The 19,710-nt window shown below is 40.1% G+C and overlaps 1 protein-coding gene across 4 annotated transcripts in view; it reads left to right on the forward strand.

Moving 5' to 3' along the window:
* The first annotated feature begins 391 nt into the window (after window positions 1–391).
* Window positions 392–19,710, forward strand: part of PDE11A (phosphodiesterase 11A) — a 134,239-nt gene continuing 114,920 nt past the window's right edge. The window contains exons 1-3 of one of the 4 annotated variants that reach the window (XM_013171591.3): window positions 6,708–6,814; window positions 15,573–15,770; window positions 17,287–17,445. In XM_013171591.3, coding sequence (XP_013027045.1) covers window positions 17,350–17,445 — 96 coding nt within the window. In that variant the 5' untranslated portion in view covers window positions 6,708–6,814; window positions 15,573–15,770; window positions 17,287–17,349. Of the gene's footprint in view, window positions 1,301–6,705; window positions 6,815–7,930; window positions 8,031–15,572; window positions 15,771–17,286; window positions 17,446–19,710 lie in introns of those variants that run through there. The other 3 variants (XM_013171593.3, XM_013171590.3, XM_013171589.3) reach the window with 3 other exon arrangements.

A 19,710-nucleotide genomic window follows, 5' to 3' on the forward strand; every position in this document is an offset into this window, starting at 1 on the left:
AGCCGCGGAGCACCCTCCCTCGCTCCGGGTCCCGCCGGTGCAGCCCCGCCTCGCCCCGCGGTGCCTCCCCCGGCAGCCGGGCTCGGCGGCGCCCCCGCCGCCCGCCGCCCCCCCGCGTCCTCCCCCCGCCCTCCTCAGCCTCCCTCCCCGGCGCTCCGCCGGCTGGGTTACGCAGCAGCCGCCGCCAGCGCTGGCAGCACTTGGCAGGAGGGCTTCGCCCCGCCGCTCCCGGAGCATCCCCAGAGGCAGCGCCCAACGGGGAGCCGGTCCCGGAGGGAGGGGGCAGAAGCGGAGGAGGGCCGGGAGCCGGGCAGCAGAAGAAGCACCCAGGCTAATACGCACCATACTACCACTAGTAAAGAGGGGCGCGAGGAGGAGGCGCGGCCCCGAGGAGGAGCCCTCGCCCCCGGGCAAGAGCCAGGGGCGGCGCTCGCCGGCAGCCTCCCTCCCTCCTTCCATCCCTCCTTCCCTTCCCCGCGCCCCGGGCGCCCGTCGGGGCATGGCCTGAGCCGCCCCCGCCGCCGGCACCATGGCGGCGGACGCCGGCCTCGACGTGGCGGCGGTGGAAAGTTTCCTCGACAGGCACCCGGAGCTGGTGGAGAAGTGGCTGAAGAGGAGAAACTCGGTGCCCAAGGCGCCCGCGGGCGGCCCGTCGGAGGAGCGGCGGGGAGGCGGCGGCGGCGGCGGCTGGGGCAGCGCGGGCGGCCCCGGCGGCGGGGGGCTGCAGCGGCGGGCGTCCCACAAGGAGCTGCGGAAGAGCTTCGCCCGCTCCAAGGCCATCCACGTCAACCTCACCTACGACGAGCATGTGCACGCCCGGGCACAGGAGCCGCTGAGCAGCGTGCGGCGGCGGGCCCTGCTGCGGAAGGCCAGCTCCTTGCCCCCCACCACGGCGCACATCCTCAGCGCCCTGCTGGAGTCCCGCGTCAGCCTGCCCCAGTACCCCCCGCCCGCCCTGGACTACAAGCGCTACCTCAAGGAGCACAACGAGCGGCAGTTCTTCCTGGAGCTGGTCAAGGACATCTCCAACGACCTGGACCTCACCAGCCTCAGCTACAAGATCCTCATCTTCGTCTGCCTCATGGTGGACGCCGACCGGGGGTCCCTCTTCCTCGTGGAGGGGGCGGCCGCCGGCAAGAAGAGCCTAGTCTCCAAGTTCTTCGACGTGCACGCCGGCACCCCGCTGCTGCCCTGCGGCTCCACCGAGAACAGCAACGAGGTGCAGGTGCCCTGGGGCAAGGGCATCATCGGCTACGTGGCGGAGCACGGAGAGACGGTCAACATCCCCGACGCCTACCAGGTAGGAGCCGGGCGGGCCCCCGGCTCCCCGCGGCCCCTCCTGCCCCGTCGGGGCCCCTCGGGGTCCCTCCTGCCGCCCCACAGTCTCCTTCCCTCCCTCCTTCCCTGCCTCCCTCCCTGTCGGGGCGGCGGGGCTCGCGTTTAGCCGCCCGCTGGGTTCCCCGGGAGCGCTCGGTGGCTTCACGCCTTTTCAGAAAGCCCTCTGGGATCCGCTGGAGAAAAGTTCAAAAAGATGCTCGCGACAGTGCCGATGATTGTAGCCTTAAATCTCGGTCTCGCCTAACGTTCCCTGCCTGCTCGCTGCCGAAGTAATCTCCACCGCTTTCTAAAGAGCGTCTGTTTTCACCGGTGCATGTGCCCACTCAGACCGCATGGCGTGTATTTTCAAACCGCTTCCTAGGAGTGATAAAACCATCCCCGTTATCCTCTTGCGAGGAGTTCCCCCACCTTGTATTTTTACAGAGGCTTCGGCTTGAGTTGTGAAAATACAGTCCTGGCTTCAGGGCAAAAATTCTGACTTCAGCAGAGACAGAAGTGCCCTGTCCCGAGAGTGTTAATGCAAAACAGTGCATTCAGTTTACTAGCGTGAGATTTACCACCCTCTGTCTCAGTCCTAGGGGTTGTTTCTACTAGGTACTAGTGTGAGACACTACCAGCAATGTAAGATTCTGTAGAAAATTAAGAATCACAGGACTACACATTTTATAAATTAGCATCTTGGAAAATTTTAGAAAGGTGGGAGATGCATGTCCTTAATAATTCAGGCAAAAAACATTGTTCAATGTCTAACTTCACTCTAGAATAGTTCCAAAAGCAATGAACATTTTTTAAAAAAAAAAAAAAAAAAGGATGATGCTTAATAACAAACCATACAAGGAAAAACTTGAAAATAAGACTGGATAATTTTTGTTTGAAATACAGAAGAGCTGGGCTAAATGTGTTTTGGGCTGAATATTTATGTATTTGTCAACCAGTGAAAATTACTAAGCTCTTCACAGATACGGACCGAGAGGTTTCCAGCCCACAGAAAAAGGAAAGACTAGAGCTTGGCAAAAAGGCTGTAATAGTCAGCCTAAAATGACTGACTGTTGGATCACCTTTGAAAAAATCTAAGCTTGCTTTCTTAGTTTCTTTTTTCCTTTTCACCCATTATCCACTTTCTCTTACCATCTGATTTTTTTATAACTTTCTAAAACTGTACTCTTCCCAAAATATCAGCTCTTGGGGCCAAGCAGAAGATATTCTCAATAGTCTCAAGTGAATAAACAGATAAAGGATATCTGAGTTTGGTCGGGAAAGAGCTCTGTCTCTCTTAACTCTGGATAGATCCAGACACTTTTTCTTTTGGAGGTGAGAAAGCCACCGGGAAGGCAGGGTGTTTTTCTAGTCCTAAGGGACTGTTATTTTCCTTAAGTGTGTGTTCACTTTGCATTCCCTTGCCTGTGAAAAAGCCCAGCTACTTTAAACAGTTTGTTTGGCTGGTTCACAGAGAACAGTGAAAAACAATCCACGCAGTTGCCATTCCCAGTACTATTTATATTGTACTTTTGCCTGGTTTGTATTCTTTATAATCAATTATAATAAATAATACACTTTGTTGTATGTCTAAGCCTTAAGTACATTAGTTACTGTAGAAGGGAAAGTTCCGAGCCAAGTTTCTTCTGTAATTATATCTGTTGCAACTTCACCACTTTCCATGGAGTTACTTCTGAACAATTCTAGTGCAACAGAAACTTCAGACCTTGTAACATTAATGAAAGTTTTTCTTGCTAATAAAATGAGGGATATGCTTTCTGTTATGTTCCTTAGTTAGTACAGTTTATCTTCTCTTACCTGGCATGTATATAACCATTGTGCATCATTAAAAGGAGACCTTTCTAATTTAATAGTATAAAGAGCCCTAAGGAAGGCCAGTTATGTGTACGCAAAGAAGCTGTTCCACCCCAGATCATTGTAGTGCTCACAATACAGCTCTTTAAAAATTAACAAATGTGATTATATGATTTTTGTCAGCATTGCCACTGATGATGGAAGTGTTTAATCAACCATCAGGTAAAAAAAAAAAAAAAAAAGAGCACCACCAGGAAAATTTGTCAGGCTGACAGATGAAGTTGAAGAAAAAGAGGCAAGAGAGCAGCACCATTTTGTCCATTGAAGAGAATGTTTACATTGACAATACTTATTTGGTAAGAAAAGGGCTTTTTGTAATAGGTCAGACTAGCACCTCTAGATTAAAGGCTCTTTGTTTGTTTTTTAAATTAAAAAAAAATATATAGGTAAAAATACTTCAATATCATTAATTACCTCATTTACAATATTGGGAAATTTGTTTTATTATTGTGCAGCCATCTTTATTTTCTCAGAGCCTGATCAGATACTAGTTGAAGTGACTGGAAGTCCTATCAACCAGTATGGATTGGGTGGCCAGTTTGTGCACAGATTATTGCCAGCTACTACTGGCATTAATGAGACTTCATGGGAATAACATACACATTTAAATCCTGTCATGTCCTACAGTGTGCTTCATGCAGGCAGTTCCCTGTACCCCCATACAGAGTTCGATAGGCTTAGGAAGTTTGTAAATGATTTGCAGTGTCATTTTCAAAGATAGTGTAAGATTTTCAATGACACATTTATTTTTCAAACGAGAAAACATTTGAAATAATAGGTTGGGGCTTTTCCGTGATTATTACTGTCAGTGGGTCTGACTTTCCAACCCTGCTCACGTAAACTGAGTTAATTCAATGTGCATAGCTAGATAAAAGATTTGGAATCAATATTATGTATTGAGGACTGTATCACAGTCAGGATTTTTTTTAATAATATACAACAACTTTGGATGCCTCATGGTAGTTTGATCTGTGAAGTAATTGACCAAACAAATGTTTTGGAGGTTCACAGCATCAGAGAATTTGACAAATATTTAATTTATGGAGAGGTTTAGGTGAATGTTATACGACTGATTCAGAAATTGCTGGATTCATTCATGACTCAAAGTTTTATTGATTACATTGCAAAGTCATGTGATGAAAGTGAGGTTTTATAACTGTATAACAACTTGTAATATATTTGATTTAATCTGTAAGAGTTAGTACTACAGAATTTGTCGGAACAGGAATGGAGATACGTACTCTCTTTGCATTTTGGAGTCGGTCTAAAACTCTTTATCCTGGAAGTAATCTAGTTGTAGATTGGACTCCTAGTAAATTTAAGTTTTAAAATATGGCCTTGGATTCTTCCCTTGTATTAATTTTGGGAAGCATTACTGACTCCTTATTCTTATGCAAACAATGTGGTATGTCTTGAGCATGTGTGTTTGAAGAATCAAACACCATTATACTGGCAAGGAAATTAGGACCCAAGTGTCCTTTTGAGACTCCTTTTAACAGAGCATAGATGTAGACTTTGCACTTGGGTATGAAATGTATTAAATATATTGTGAGTATGTAGGCAGAGGCAATGTTAAACCTTTATCTGCAGGTCTTATGAGTTGTTTAAAAAATTCACTTTTTTTTTTCTTTGCTATTTAAATCTGTGTATTTTTCATGTCATCCCTTCTTCTTACAGATCTTCTATGACGTTCAGCTGAGGCTCCTGATCACTTCTATTTTATTCCATCTTTTAGAGTATCACTTAAATAAATTAAAAAAATAATCACAAGGAATGTTTGGTTATTGTTATAATTTAATCTGTGCAAAAGTTTGGAGATAATAGCGTCCCACATCCTTCTAACTAGTGAAAAAATCTTACTCTTTAGAATAGTAAGCATACATCAGGAAGCATTGAAAAATGTTTGGCCGTTTGCCAGTGTCAGCTAAAAAAAGTTTTCTGTATACCTTATGTTAAATTTGGAATTTAAAAAATAGCTTTAAATAAAGATAAAATGGCTTACCAGATGGATGTTTTAATAAAGTGGGGAAGAAAAGAGAGAAGAAGTATTAAAAGGATTTACACTAAGACATGGGTTCTTGGGGGCTGGAGAAGGGTCAATAAAAATGATCAGAAATGATTTTTCAGAACAGCTCAAGACTTTAACAAGAATAATAGCTAAATATTCTAAAATATTTAACTATAAAAACTAAAATAAAGCAAAACAGAAGACATTGATCTCTTCTCACTGTTTTCTCTGTCAAGTTTAGGCCAAGTGGCATACAACTACTGCAAACACAAACTGTTAGAGGAAATCTTAAAAATCCCTGATCACCTGGATATAGGTGTTGAGATTGTGTCATTTTTACAGGAACTCTGGGTGACCTAGGAGCATTCATTTTCTCCTGCTTGTGTTGGATGGTATTACAATTACAGAGTTAGTGCTTACAGGTGCAAACTCCTTAGCCTGGCTTTTCCCAAGTAAGAGCTGTTGGCATAGGTGGTGATGAACAGATGGGAACCATGTTATCGCACAGGTTAACTGCTTCTTACTATCAGTATTAACAGTGCATCTCTTTCCATTTTAAAGAGCAGCTACAGCATTCCTGTGAGGGTTAGGTCCTGTGGGTTGGAAGCACTTAGGAGCTGCCTTGATCAGCAGTGCTGGAGCAGCCGGCACTAGCCCTTGCTGCATGTATTTCCACACTGGCTCTCAGCAAGAACAGAGGTTGCTCCTCAGAGACCACAAAACATGGTAAGCAGACAATCTCCATGTAATACACAAAAAAAATGAGTTAGAACAACTTTTACTGTGCATTAAACATGACTAGGAAGCACCACAGGGAACACGAGAGATAATTACAACAGTAAAGAACTAAATTGCTCTAACATGCTCTCCAGGAAAGGGCACCCCAGTCCACCATGCAAAATTTAGGAAACATTAAAGTTATGAGTCTCTAGGAAGTGGCCTTTTGCCATCCACAGCTGAGAGCCACAGCAGCGGCCGCGGAGGTAGGGAGGCATGGCTGCTGTCTATGTGAGGCGCTCAGAGGCCCCTGCACCTTATTTCACCTCCCTTGGCCTGTGAGCCTTCTCAGGGAGCAGTTTCTGACTGAAATGTAAAACTTCCTGGGCCGTACAACATGCTGGTGCTGGTGACAGGTGCAGGTACTGTGTGATGGAGCAAACCCACCTCTCACATGTCTGTGTGGAGCAGGCCAAGTTACCTCATGGGCCAGGATGGCGGTCACCTGTCCACCATGGCAAGGCCAGCTGCTCCCACCCAGGTCATTGCTTCATGGCTGCTCAGCACCTGGGCATGCCTTCCTTGTTGTCTAGAGACAAAAATCAGGTGGTTGGCAGCAACTGCGTGCAGGGTGCCCAGGTGGACCCTGTTTAATGCAAGTCCACACAGTCCTGAGGCAAAAAGCTAGACCTGGAACCTGCCCCCTGCTCATGTGTAATGAGTTTTGCGATAATTTGGTGTTGCTGGGAGGTTATAAGCGGTGGTGCGGGTCTTATGCACTTAAAGTGAGTGTGGAAGCATGTTGTGCTGCCTGATTTTGGTGCTGGTATGAGGAGGTGCTTGGGAGGGGTACAGCTTCCCAGGCAAGTCTAAGTGTGGAGGACTTCAAGGTATCAACAGGTTGGTATTTTTTGTTCTTTTTTTTTTTTTAATCATTTTTGTTATTAAATGTGTGGCCTGTTTTCTTATTGACCTCACAGAGCAAGTACTTGGTGCCCTGACACCTTTGGCTACCAAAAAAAGTGTGGTGGTCATGACAGCCTTCTAGCTCTCTTTTCCACAGAATGCCCATGGGCTAGTTCTGTCAGGCTTTTTTTTTTTTTTTCCTGTCAAACTGACATACTTCACCATCATATCAGTTAGCTAGCCTGTTTATCTAAAGACACAAACATTTTTAGCTTACTTTTCCTCAGCTCCTGGTAAATTTCCTCACAACATGAGCGGGAAACTGGTCCCTCCCTGGCCTGTGATTCCCTAGGAGTGCAGGCATGCCGTGAGGTAAAGAGGCTTTGAGTTGTATGATGGTGTACTTTGAGGCCAGGAAGGGGTGTGGTTTTGAATACAGGTCTGAAGCCTTTTGATCTGCTTGTATTACCTCACTATAAAAACCTCACAGATTTTAATAGTGAAAAAATAAAATTAGGGAGGCTCCAGGAAAAACCTCTGAATACTCATCTGGCTTCACCTCGTGCTGGAGTCTATGGTGACTTAAAGGAGCAGAGACAGTTGCCTCTTGCTTTCCTTCTGTCCCAAGTAGCTTGCATTGGACACTTGGTACAGGCCTCATTACTTTTTGAGGAATATGTTCTGGAAGCCAGCAGCTACAAAAAAAATTTGCCTTGGGCTGTGGTTTCTGGATTACTGAGTACAAGTCTTCTTGAGTGGTCTAGTAGAGATACTGGTATGATGTAGAGGGAATAGCAATCCAGATTATTCCTATCTGTGGCTTTTTGTGCCCTCTCCTGTGATGTTGCCCTCTCTTGTTAGTGAAGTTCACTGTTTCAGCTAGAGGTGGGTTCTGAATCTCTTCAGTGAGTGGTTCTTTTTCCTTGTGTATTAGATTTGTTTTAATAGGGAGGAGGTAACACTTGTGTGTGGGGAGTGCTGTTGGAATCCCTGCTTCTGGAAGGGCTGACCTGGATTTTGTCTCATTGCCATTCTGTATTCTGCTCTGCAAATTAACTGCAGGGTCTGCTTCTACCTGGCTGCAGCTGATACATCTTCTGGTGGTCCTCTCCTGGTTCTGCTTAAACTGTGGAAAAGGCAGGGCCTGTGAAAGTGGGAAGGAGTATTTATCCCTTTGTTTCTGTCCTCCCTGGTGAAACTGATGGCACAGGTGAGGCTGTGCTTCTCATCACTTAATTTGGAGTTGCTGTCCTTTAATCAGTGTGGTGGTTTGGGATGCTTTTTTATAGATAGGCTGTAGGAAATTTAACTAAGTTTAAAACACTGAAACAGAGTATATAGAAATGCAGTCAAAGCAGTTAATAGCCTCAACTTTATGCTATGGTGTAATATATGATACAGTATAAATATGATACTTAAAGACATTATAGATTTTTAATGTTTTTCCACTTTTCTGGGGTTGCTCTATCTTAGTAACTTCATTACAGGTCTTCATATCTCATTTTAGAAGTAATGAGCAAGAACTCCAGCCAAACGAAAAAGTAGACTTAATTTCTTTCTCATTAATACAGCTCTCTTATGAATGTCAAATGCTTCATTTTCTCCACACACGCACACTGCCCTGTAATTCTTACATTCTGTGGAGTTGCTTACGTGTGGGGAAAAAAAACCAAACGTGACTACATGCAAAAGGAGAAGATAACATGTCAGTAAAAGAGTTGGAGTAGAAAAAGAACTAAAAAGAATGAGGATATACATGAACTAAATGTTAAATGACAATCACTTATTTAAAATAAGTGAGAATAACTTCATGAAACGAGAGTTTAGAGGATAAGTTAGCACTGCTACACCACTAGTTGAGTACAGAAACGATTTAAGATTGTTGCTTAGAGCCTTGTGAGAATTCAGACACAACTTCCTATTGCTGTCACTGATAAAACTAGCTGAAAGACAAATTTATGTCACTACTTTTATAGTCATTTAGCTGGCTTCACTACCCCTCCTCCATTAGACAGATCTGACTTTAGTTGCACTCATGCTTTATTGCTCATTATCACTCATTTGTTTAGGTAAATTCTGTACTTATGTTAATTAGAAAAATGAATATCTAATGTATATTTAGTGCATGGCTGTCTTTTGCATACACAGTTATTGTTTGTTGTTTTGTTAATTTTATTCATGTACCTAACTAGAAAGATGTTCTAAATGATGTGTGTGTCTCTAAGAACATTATTTGAAGAAAAAAAATCATAATCTCTCAGGACAGAAGAGAAATATTTTCCACCTGTATGGCATGCTGCATTGTGGCAGTGCACCATAATACAGTTCAATTATCTATTTGATTACAGTATGTCAGTGATGGTAAAAATGAAGGGTCTGATTCTGCAGTTCTAATTTTAGCAGAAATCCCATTACAAGAACAAGACTGAATTAAGCCTTTAGTTTTGCTTGGTAAAGGATTTTGCTGTTCTGTTCGATTGGTTTTCAATTTTCCAAAACAAATGGATGTTACTTTGAGTTATTTACATTTGTATGTTATTGTGCTCTTTTTCTATGGAATAGCAGAATTAAAACAAGCAAACATACATGCATTGTTACATAAGTTAACTCGTTTTACTTTTCTGCAACAGCCCTATTGACAAACTGAAATATAAACAGCTTGAGCTCATGGATCAGCAGAGTTGAGTTAGGAGGGTAACAGCAACTGTGTATGATCTGTGATTAATGTCTAATGTCCCTACAGTACACCTTTGAAAATGAGTGTGGCTAAGGTTAATAACACTGCCGGTTTGTCACAATAACACTTTAAATTTATTATTCAAAGATCTTATTATACTACTTTAATTTTTAAAATACATATATAAATATAAAAATATAAAATATATAAAATTAAAAAAATCATCCTGTATGTTTGGGAGAATGGCACTAAATGGCTGACAGTGAGGCTGGCATGATGTGGGAACACGTGGTGGTGCAGCTGATTCCCAGCAGTGCTTCAGCATGCCCACTACATACAAGGGCACGGAGAGCCACTGTGATAGAGCAAGCAGTAGTGGGTGTGATCTCTAAATATTTAAAACTACAGGAAAAAATTATTCTCTCTTCAAGTTTCTTCTTTGATAAAAATGCAGACAGAGCAGGAATGCACAGCTGTTGTACAGGATCAGACTACAACTTAACTTACTGCAGTGCGATCAGCAATCTAATGTTGGTTTGTCTTGAAGGAAGAACAGCAAAACCATTTTGTATTGGACCTGGGTAATGTTGTCCTGCAGAGGAATCTTTTCTTATTCCTGCTGTTGATCAGCTCAGACTATGAAGCATAAAATGTGATTATGTTTATTAACTTGATATTCATGTCTACAAACTTGATAATGCTTATGAAGACATTTTTTTCCTTTCTCAGAAAAAAATTACATATACTATTTTCTCTGTTAATTTTGTGCCAGTGCTTGTGCAAGTAGTCAATGTGTGCTGTTATTTGTCTGTTGTCTAACTAGTAGATGAAACTGTGGTCAGAACCGGATATAGATGATATAATGCATCCCCACCAATCAAAATAAAAAAGAAGGCCCAAACAGACACATTTAACAATAAAACACGAACTTTATCATTGCAAGTGAACTTTTTTTTCCCCCAAGAAAGTCAATAAGTCTTATGTATTTTTCAGCTTAAATTATATATGGACTTAGTTTTAAATCTGGAAGTTAAGAACTTTAAGGGCCAATGTTCCCTACTCTTTTGGGGAATTGTTTTGGGAGTGAAGAAATAGTTTGCTGAGCTGTTACGTGCTTTCTTATCTGTTTTATTCATTTTATCTTATAAGAAATATTGCTGTCGTATAAATAGTAAATAACTGGACTATGTGCTTATTTACTTGGGAGAATTAGGTTTTAGATGCTGGAGAATGACGCTTTTGTTCTCCTGCTGCCTTTGTCTCTGGGGCCTTAGGGATCTGGGGGGAGATGGCAGGAATGGTTACAGCAATCCTTACAAGGAAGTCTCTTCAGAGATTGGTTTACTTAGGTTCTGCCCCCCAAAAACAAGTAACTATTTTCAACAAGGTTTTGCCCATATCTACTGCAGTGTTTTATTGCTTGGTTTCTGTTCCTTATGTACTACAGACCTTGCACTGTGTGTGACTTTTTTTTTTTAACCTTAAAGAGATTATCTAGAGCAGATGCCTTCATTTATTTACTTTTAATTTGTATTTTGGCTTTGTTATGCTTTGAGTCTGGATAATATGCTGTCTTTTGGGTTGTTCTTTTCCTATAAAAGCTTGAATATTGTTATATGCTCATAGGAAACGTGATCAAGAAATTGAATAAATCTTTCTACTTCTACAAGTGTCAATGCTGCTGCAGCCTGGCTTCCTGTAAAGTCAAGGAATAAGGATATAAAGATTCATTTTCTTTTCCAAGTTCCAAGGGCTATGTTTAGAACTGTACTTCTGCTAACAATTTGTGAACCTCCTACTTAAAATCAAACTGAAATCCAGTTCTTTAACTTTTACTCAGAAATTAAAACATTCTTTATTACCATCATAACTTATTCCATGACTTTAAATCCCCCCCCAACACTGAAGTTAGATTAAGAACAAGAACGCAACAGTTGGTTTGTTTCAGGGGAGTTATGGAGGCTCCCTGTGGCCTTCAGTGGAAGGGTGCTTCATGCTAGCTTTTTTGAAGAGTTTATTCTAAGTTGGGAATCATTAGAAAATGTCTAGATGCTGTTAGTGAGTGACGGAAATAATGACTTGTTAATGAGATTTTCACCTCTTTGTGGTCAGCATTAATTTTTTCTTAGAGTTCCTCTAAGTGTAGAGGTTCAGTTCTCACAATGATCAAAGACTGTTATTTTGTGACTACAGATCCATGGCCAATTTGCCATTGCTCTCCAAGTAAAGAGGACTGGGCCTTAATAGGTTTCTTTGCACTTCTAATCCTATCAATAATACAGCTGATCAACTTTTTTCAGTCCTTGCCCAATATTTTTATAGCTCTCAGTCAGATTTACAAATTAATCTTATGAGTACAGAGGTCAGACCAGAGGACTTGAGACAGCTCACGGTGATGGGCAGTATTTTGAGTTTTCAGCTGGTATGATGAAGGGTAAGGGATCTAGAAAGGTGAATTTGAATGTCCTACATCACTAAGATGTCCTTCTGCTCACAGCTGCTGTTCCAGGCCCTTGCATTTCTGATGCTTATGTTCTTGATCACTTTCAGGCCACCCTTTTAATGTTATTCACACAGTTACAGAAACTAGAAACTTAATGTTTCTTAATGAAGGTTGATAACATTTATGATTCCAGAATGTAACTGTCTGTACCCTAGTTTAGCCTTTTATAGAATAAAAGCATGAAACTTTTCAGCAAGTGTGAAAGAAACATCTTTAATGTCCAGAAGAACTGAGACTGCAGTGTTACAGCTCCTACAGCTGGAAAAACAAGTGCTTGAACTGATGAGTCAATCCGACTCTCATCTTTCCTTGACTGACCATTGAATTTTACAGGGCAATATTTCCCCACAGAAGAATGACAATCAATAAACAGCTTTAGACAAGGTGAGATTTATCCTCCAGAATAAACATTCCTTGTTGGCATTTCCAAAATTCTAGTTCAAAGTGCCTCAGTCACTATACTTTGAATGTCTCTAGCATCTAGAAATCTCATTAGATAGAACAGTTTAAAAAAAAAAAGCTTGTGAGTTTTAGCAGTGTTTTTTAATAGTGGAAAACTTTAATTCCTGGGTGTTCTTGCATGAAAATACTGCCTGTACAATTACAGTTATAGTGAAGGATTTTGAAAATATGTATATTTTGTATCTGGTCTGTCCCTGATTTCTGAATAAGCATTGATTATAAAAAACTTAAAAGCAAATGCTGCATTCGTATCATCAACATTAATATTCCTTAGCAGCCAGGAGCCCAGTGCAGATGAAGACCTTGTTGTGCCATGGGCTGTTCTAACAAATGGGATAATAGTTTGTATCACAAAATGTTTGCAGCCTAATTGAGGGCTTCTCTCTGATTTAGCAGCTTTGTTATCAGCTGCTAAACAGGCCTCCTTGCTCAAGGTTACTACCCTGTAAGTAGGGGTGGATGTAAATTTTGTGCAAGCTCCTCAGCCTTCACAGGTCACACTTGAGTATTGAGTTTTTATTGATGCTGTTAAATCCAGCTAAACCTCTCAGCTAGATCCTACCGTGTACATCCTATTACAATATAATAAGCGATGGAAGAAAGCTGAGGGGGGAGCATGGGGTGTAAAAGGAAGGTTTGGGATATAATGCAGGTCATCTAGTCATTCAGCTTTCTTATGTGTGTATTGCTTACCTCAACAATATTAACGCTGGCAGAAGTAGTATTTTTGTTCACGTCTCCTTCCTCATTACTCTTCCCAAACATCACTAAAATGAAATTCCTGGCTGCTCTTCCACAAAAGTTTAGGGACAAAGTTTCACCTGACATCTTGATTACTTCCATCTTTGTACCAAGTTCTTGATGAGGCTTGTCTCGATCTCTTCCTTTTTCTACCTAAATGCATTAGCTTCTCTATAGTATGCTTATTGTACCTTTACTCTCTGTTCCAGAGATGTAATGTCCTTCTGCAAAAGGTAGTCCAGTTCTCTAGCATAAGTGAGCAATTTGATATCAATGAGAATATCACCAGAGCAGGTCACTGCATATCTGGGACTGAGGCTGTCTGCTCCAGGATCCCTGTGCCTCAATTCTTCTGTTGTAGACGTCCCAGCAAAAGATAGAAACAGGAAGCTTCAGAAATCCACTTGAAAGAAAATACAGTATAGCAGGAACAAAAAAGACCTTGCCTTGATTTGAGTCATTAAAAATAAACTTGCTATCCCAGGGGGCTTACCACAGCTGACAGACTTGTTCTGATTGTGATGGCGAGAGAACCAATGGGGATTTTTTACAGAGAAATTAGGATGTCAGTGTCTCTTGTCATGGGCAGTGAAAAGTTTTCTCATACTGTGTGGTACTGCTGAGGGAGATGACTGCTGTATTTAATGTGGCTGTTGTTGGGGAGAAGCCCATTATGTAGTGAGATGCTTTCAATGTGTGGGTTTGCCCCTTTTATGAAAGTGCATCAAGTGCCTTACGCTCACTGTATGTGCCTGGACCCAAACTGAAAGGTGATTGTTAGTCTTCATAAATGTAGAACTGAACCTGAACACTTCCTCATTTTACAGAATAAGGACCACAGGTGTGACAAACTTTGTGGACAAATGCAGCATCCAGAATAAGGATGGAATGTGACTTTCTATGTACCTATGAAAAAGCATAACTTATTACTCTAGTTTGGGGGGTAAACATAAATTATTCTTGTTATAGGAATTGTAAGCAAGGGAGAAGCTTTTTACAGTGCCCTTTCCCGAGTAAATAACAGATTGTAAGTTACAATTGGATTAAAATGCTCATTGTAGTGAACCTTGTTACTTAAACAAAAACTTCTAGTTAAACATAAATTTGCTCAATTTTTAATCTGACCTCTTTTGTCTTACAGTAATGTATCTATTTTTAAGTGCGCTCAGATAAAACAAATCCCAACTCACTCTTCAGTTTAACTCCTCCTTTAAGATTTCTTTTTTATAAGGCTTACAATTAACAATGTTATTACTAGCCAAGGCTGCTTTTCAGTTCAGTTGTTCTCTATGTACTCTACTGAATTTGTAGAAAGCAAAACAGAGCAGGGTCTGTGTCTCTTCAGTTACACTAAGCATATCAATATTTCAGTCACAATAACTAATTCTAAATATTAGTTCAGACATTACCAAGAAGCAGTTGGAAAAAAAAGCTTAATTTATTCATTGGTGAAGCCTACTGTGTGATAATTGCACTGCAGTTCACTTCTGGTGTATAAGTAGCATGCCTTTCTAGGCAGGTGTCTGTACAGTGCAGAACAGTTCAGCCTCTATTGAAGTTGATATCAAAGTGCGCAAGAAGCATGCGGAAAGATCACAAGATCAGGCAGGTCTGGGCCCCTGATGTTGTTATTAAAAACCATTCATCATGGGGGTTCTGTTTCTCCTAAGGAAACTGTTGGGCACAAATAATTCAAGGGAATCTCATTGCCTTATCAAAGACTGCATATTAGTAATCTGCTTTTCTTGGAAGCAAAGGCTGTTAATACGCTCTAGAGGCAGAAATAGGTCTGAGGAAGAACAACAGACCCTAATGAAGTTATAGAATTAAAACAGGGAAAAAAGAATGGTATAATAAAACAGAATCAAGAGCTTGGTGTTCTGTGGCAAAAATGTTATATATGAATATCACGGTTGGTATTAATTCCTTATGGTTAAAGGGTCTGAAAATTTGTACAAAGGTATAAACTAAACAAATGTGTATATTATGTTAAGTGAGTGCAGATCAAAGGTTACTTCTAAATCATGTCACTTCTAAGGTGACTAAATGTTTCTGTAGCATCTGCAAAGAACAGATAGAAACAATGATAGAAGCAGATAGAAACAGATGTTTCTATAGCATCTGCAATCAGGGAAATAGAAGTAGGAATAAGATTGCCAGGAAAAAGTCTGTCAACTTTTAGTGTCAGTAAAGATATAACGAATTCTCTCCCTGATCTCAATCAAGTTTTATCTTAGATCAAGGACTATATGGATTGTTCTTCCACCAGTGGATGCAAATGTACATGAATATTTCATAGCCGATATTGCCTAAACCTTTGGAAACAAAGCTCTTGCTTCCTGTAGAAGAGCTCAGTTTTCTCATGTTAGGGGAGCCAGAACTGTCTGCAACATGAATGCTAACTTCACCCTGGAGGAACAGAGCTGATGCCTGGAAATGGCAGAAATTCCCTCCCTGGCTGATGGTTATTGAAGATGACCCTCTCCCATGTGGACTGGAGATGCTGTTAGCGCTACCTCTTCTGAACTTCACAGGCTTCTTTGAGACACCGATTTGCAGTTTGAGTGGTACAGTTTCAGAGCAGAATGGATTTCTGTATGGCACCATGTTTTTAAAGGAAGTTTAGTTCAGTTTCCTTTAGCTTTTGTCAACCTATAATGAAAGTTATTTTCTCTTAAGATTTGAGTCTTGCTCTGAGCCTTTTTTTCTTACTTTAAACGTTATTGTGCTTAAGAAAAACAGACTGTTTAATGGTCAAAAGTACTGTAATTTCCCCTTACTCTTCTGGTAAGCATAGAAAGTTGTATGAAGAGATATTTAATACATCTTTTAAACACTTATTTTGTTTGTTTATATGGTAATCTTTCTCCAGTGGCAACTAGCTGTGTGGATCCTGCAGAGGAAGCTTAAACTGTAAATCCAAGCAATATGCATAGCCATGTCTTCAGCTACGCTATACACTGAGAAATATACTGGCATGGGGGGCTTTTTAAAATTGGATTTTCCTATACTTAGATTTCCAGAAAGAACTGAGGTTTTTATTGCATTTCTGTGAAAAAGCATTTTTACCCAATTGTAATATTAGCCATCATAGCAAGCCTTGTCTGTTTTACTAAATTTAAAGTGCAGCAGGCAGAGAAGTAGGGCCACCAAGTGTCTCCATCTGCTTGATGGAAAAATCACAGGCATCTACAAAATACAGATGTGAAATGGCAGCATGGCCTAACATGTATGTGTGTATATGATCGCATTACTAATTCTAGATATCAGTCTTTGCTGGATGTCATTCAATAAGTGTTCCAAAAAGTAGTGGCGCTTCATTAAAGTGATAAAATTTATTCGTTCTAAAGATGTCATGTTGTTACCCTACATGTATTTTTGCCATTTCTAACTGGTTATAAAGATGGTAGTTTGTCATCCTTGTTTACAATTTACTACATTCTGGAATTCCTACAAGTATTAAAGCATCTGTTTTGTCACTAAGGCATGAGGCACTACTTCTAGTGTTTTAGGGTAAAATGACTTTTGTTGGTTGCTCCAAATCAGTGTGTTAAACCTGAAGTGAGGACTATCTATATACAACTTATTTTTTTAAATATATATTTTTTATGTATTAGACTTAGTAGTACTTGCTGTTAAGACTCTACATCTAACCCCAAAGCCATTCAGATACTGTACTATACGTGCAATGCTCTGACCCCACATGAGAGAGGAGAGGCAACAAAAAGCATGAACCAGTGCTAGTTTTAATAGATTAGATTGTGCTGAAATTTAATGTCTCATTTTAATGAGAAGCAAGCATTTATTCTCCTTATTAAGGTAGAAATGTGAGACTTTACATAATTGCACTCACAATGCGTTGTACTGATCCTCTTAAAGAGAAATGCTGATTTTCATTATATATATATATATATTTTAGTATCTTAACTGAAGAAAAACAGCTAATAGAGGATAAGGTAAAAACACAGATGCAACAGCATAACTTTACTGTATAAGACATTGAGGAAAATAAAGTACTTTGCTACCTGAAGAAAACTCAGATGTATGACATGCACAGTAATACTTCCTTATTTTCTTTTGAAGGATCGACGCTTTAATGATGAGATTGACAAACTCACTGGATACAAGACCAAGTCACTCTTATGCATGCCCATAAGAAACAGTGATGGAGAAATTATTGGTGTTGCCCAAGCAATAAATAAGACTCCTGGAGGTGCCCCCTTTTCTGATGATGATGAAAAAGTAAGACTGCCTTTTTCTGTTTTCTATCTTTAATATTAATAGCTTGGCAGGGAGACTCTTCTAGAGGTACTTATTGCAGGTGTTATGAGTATAATGAGTACGTCTTCTAGACTTTGTAATTGGGTTGTAATTAGTTAATTTCTCAGATATGATACCACCACAGCATTTTATTGATGTACAACTTGTTTCTTCCTTTTTGTCCCTATTAAAGGGGAGGGAAGGGCTGATGTTAGTACTTATTCTCTATGTCCAGCTTGTGTCTTGATTTTTTTTATCATTCCAGGTTACCTGTCTTTACTTAAACCTGCTACTGATCTGTTTTTAATGCTTTCTCAACTCTGGGGGGAAAAAAAAAGTCAGTAGACCTAATGTCTTAAGATGTTATTGCAGCTGTAAAGCAGAAAAGCTGACTCTTGTTTCAGGAGACCTGAACTTGGTGTTGTACTGTTATCACTTTTTTTCCTGATCTCTTGTTTAAAAATAATGTTGGCTTCCATGTTAGCTGAATCACTTAGTATGCACTGCTAACCTCAGATTAAGCTAGATCTGACATTGAAGAATCACTTTGAATCCCTCTTAAATTAAATCTTAATCATTCCGATTTTTAGCTTCGTTATGCGTCTTGGAGTTTGTTACTTATTTGTGCTTGAAAACACCTATTTGCATGGGTGCCTTTCTTTATCAGCCAGCCCTTCACTATGTAGCCTGTTTAGTGTAGGTTAAGTTTTTGTAGATGGTATCTTGCTGTGTAGAAGCTAGAGTTTCGAAGACCTATCCTCTAGTATACTTAGAAGTTATGAATTAAGTTTAAGGGCTCAGGGAAAATATGTGGTCATTCTGGGATAGTTCAGAAAACTAAGATCTTAAGTTATATTTAGAAGGAAAGACTAAGAACTTTAGTACCGAGGCATTCTATATAGATGTTAATGCATATACATCCCCTATTATAAGAATAATACCTTGTGTGCTTTCTGTCTTAAGTAGTTTCACTTCATAAAGAAATGAAACATGAAGAGAGCAGCTGACATAAGGAAGAACTTATACCTCCAATAAATGAGATATTAGGTGCTGATTCATAATTAAATTGGTAGAAGTTCTTGCTTTAGGTTCAGATTACTTTTTTGTCATCCTATAACTATTTTATGAAGATCGGGTACACTGAGGAGTTGTAACAGATATGGGGTAGTAGTCCTTGTGTTAATGTTTAACTGCTTAACATAAAAAGTACAGGTCTTAACATAAAACATGCATCTGTTCAATAAATGCATGGGATTGTGCATCTGAAACTTCAGTTTACCACTTCATAAATTTCATGTGGACTTTCCATGAAGTAAACTTTAATAGAAAAACTTCAGAGTTGACTCTTGAATAAAGTTTGTTAAGAAATTTAATTTTTGTTTAAGCAATAGTTTCTCTTTTTATATAGGTACTCTTTCAATAGAATATTTGGTGAAAAATTTTAGTAGAACAAATACAATTTTCTGTTTGTAAAGAAAACCACAGCATATTTATCATCACTGAATATTCACTTTTCTTTTTTGAAAAACTACGTGTAAGAATAAGTTTATAGGGAAAACTATAATAAAGAAAATTCTAAGGTTGCTGACTTAAAATCATCACCTTCTCTTCATGTTCTCCATGGGATAAATGCCTGTAGCATTTACTAAAACTTTAATGGAGATCATACGTTTACCCTGTTGTTATCACAGAACATAGAAGGCTTCCAAGTGCCTATGAAAGGATAAAGAGGACAGAAAAGGGAAAATAGGTGTTTATAAAGTTAGAACTGGCGAGTAAGGGGAGCTCAAGTATCAGAATAGAGGGAACAGCAAGGATGGAATTTAAAGGTAGGGAAAACAGGAAATGGTGCTGGTGAATGCAGAGAGCAGGGAGGGGAAAATTAAGTTTTTGTTTTTTGTTTGTTTTTAAAAAAAAAAAAGAGAAGACTAGGGAAAAGTAAGGTAGGTCAGCAAGCTGTGGAGAAACGGAATAGCAATTCCATCTGACCAGGAAAGAGAAATAGAGTATCTTTCAAGCTTGTAATGGGAAACTACACACTTCTGTTTATATTAGCATTGTATTGAATCTCGTTTTTGTAGAAGTGTAGGTAGAGGCAGACTTGGCCCCTGAAAGCTTCTTATGTCAATTCAAAAACAGTTAATACACTAACAAGGTCTCTCTGTCAAGTATTTTGTATGTGTTGACATTTCTGTGCTATGACGAAAAGAGGTGTTAAGTAATGCCTGTTGGAAAGGAAAATCCTAC

This window comes from Anser cygnoides, chromosome 6 (assembly GCF_040182565.1).
Source record: "Anser cygnoides isolate HZ-2024a breed goose chromosome 6, Taihu_goose_T2T_genome, whole genome shotgun sequence".
Lineage (NCBI taxonomy): Eukaryota > Metazoa > Chordata > Aves > Anseriformes > Anatidae > Anser > Anser cygnoides.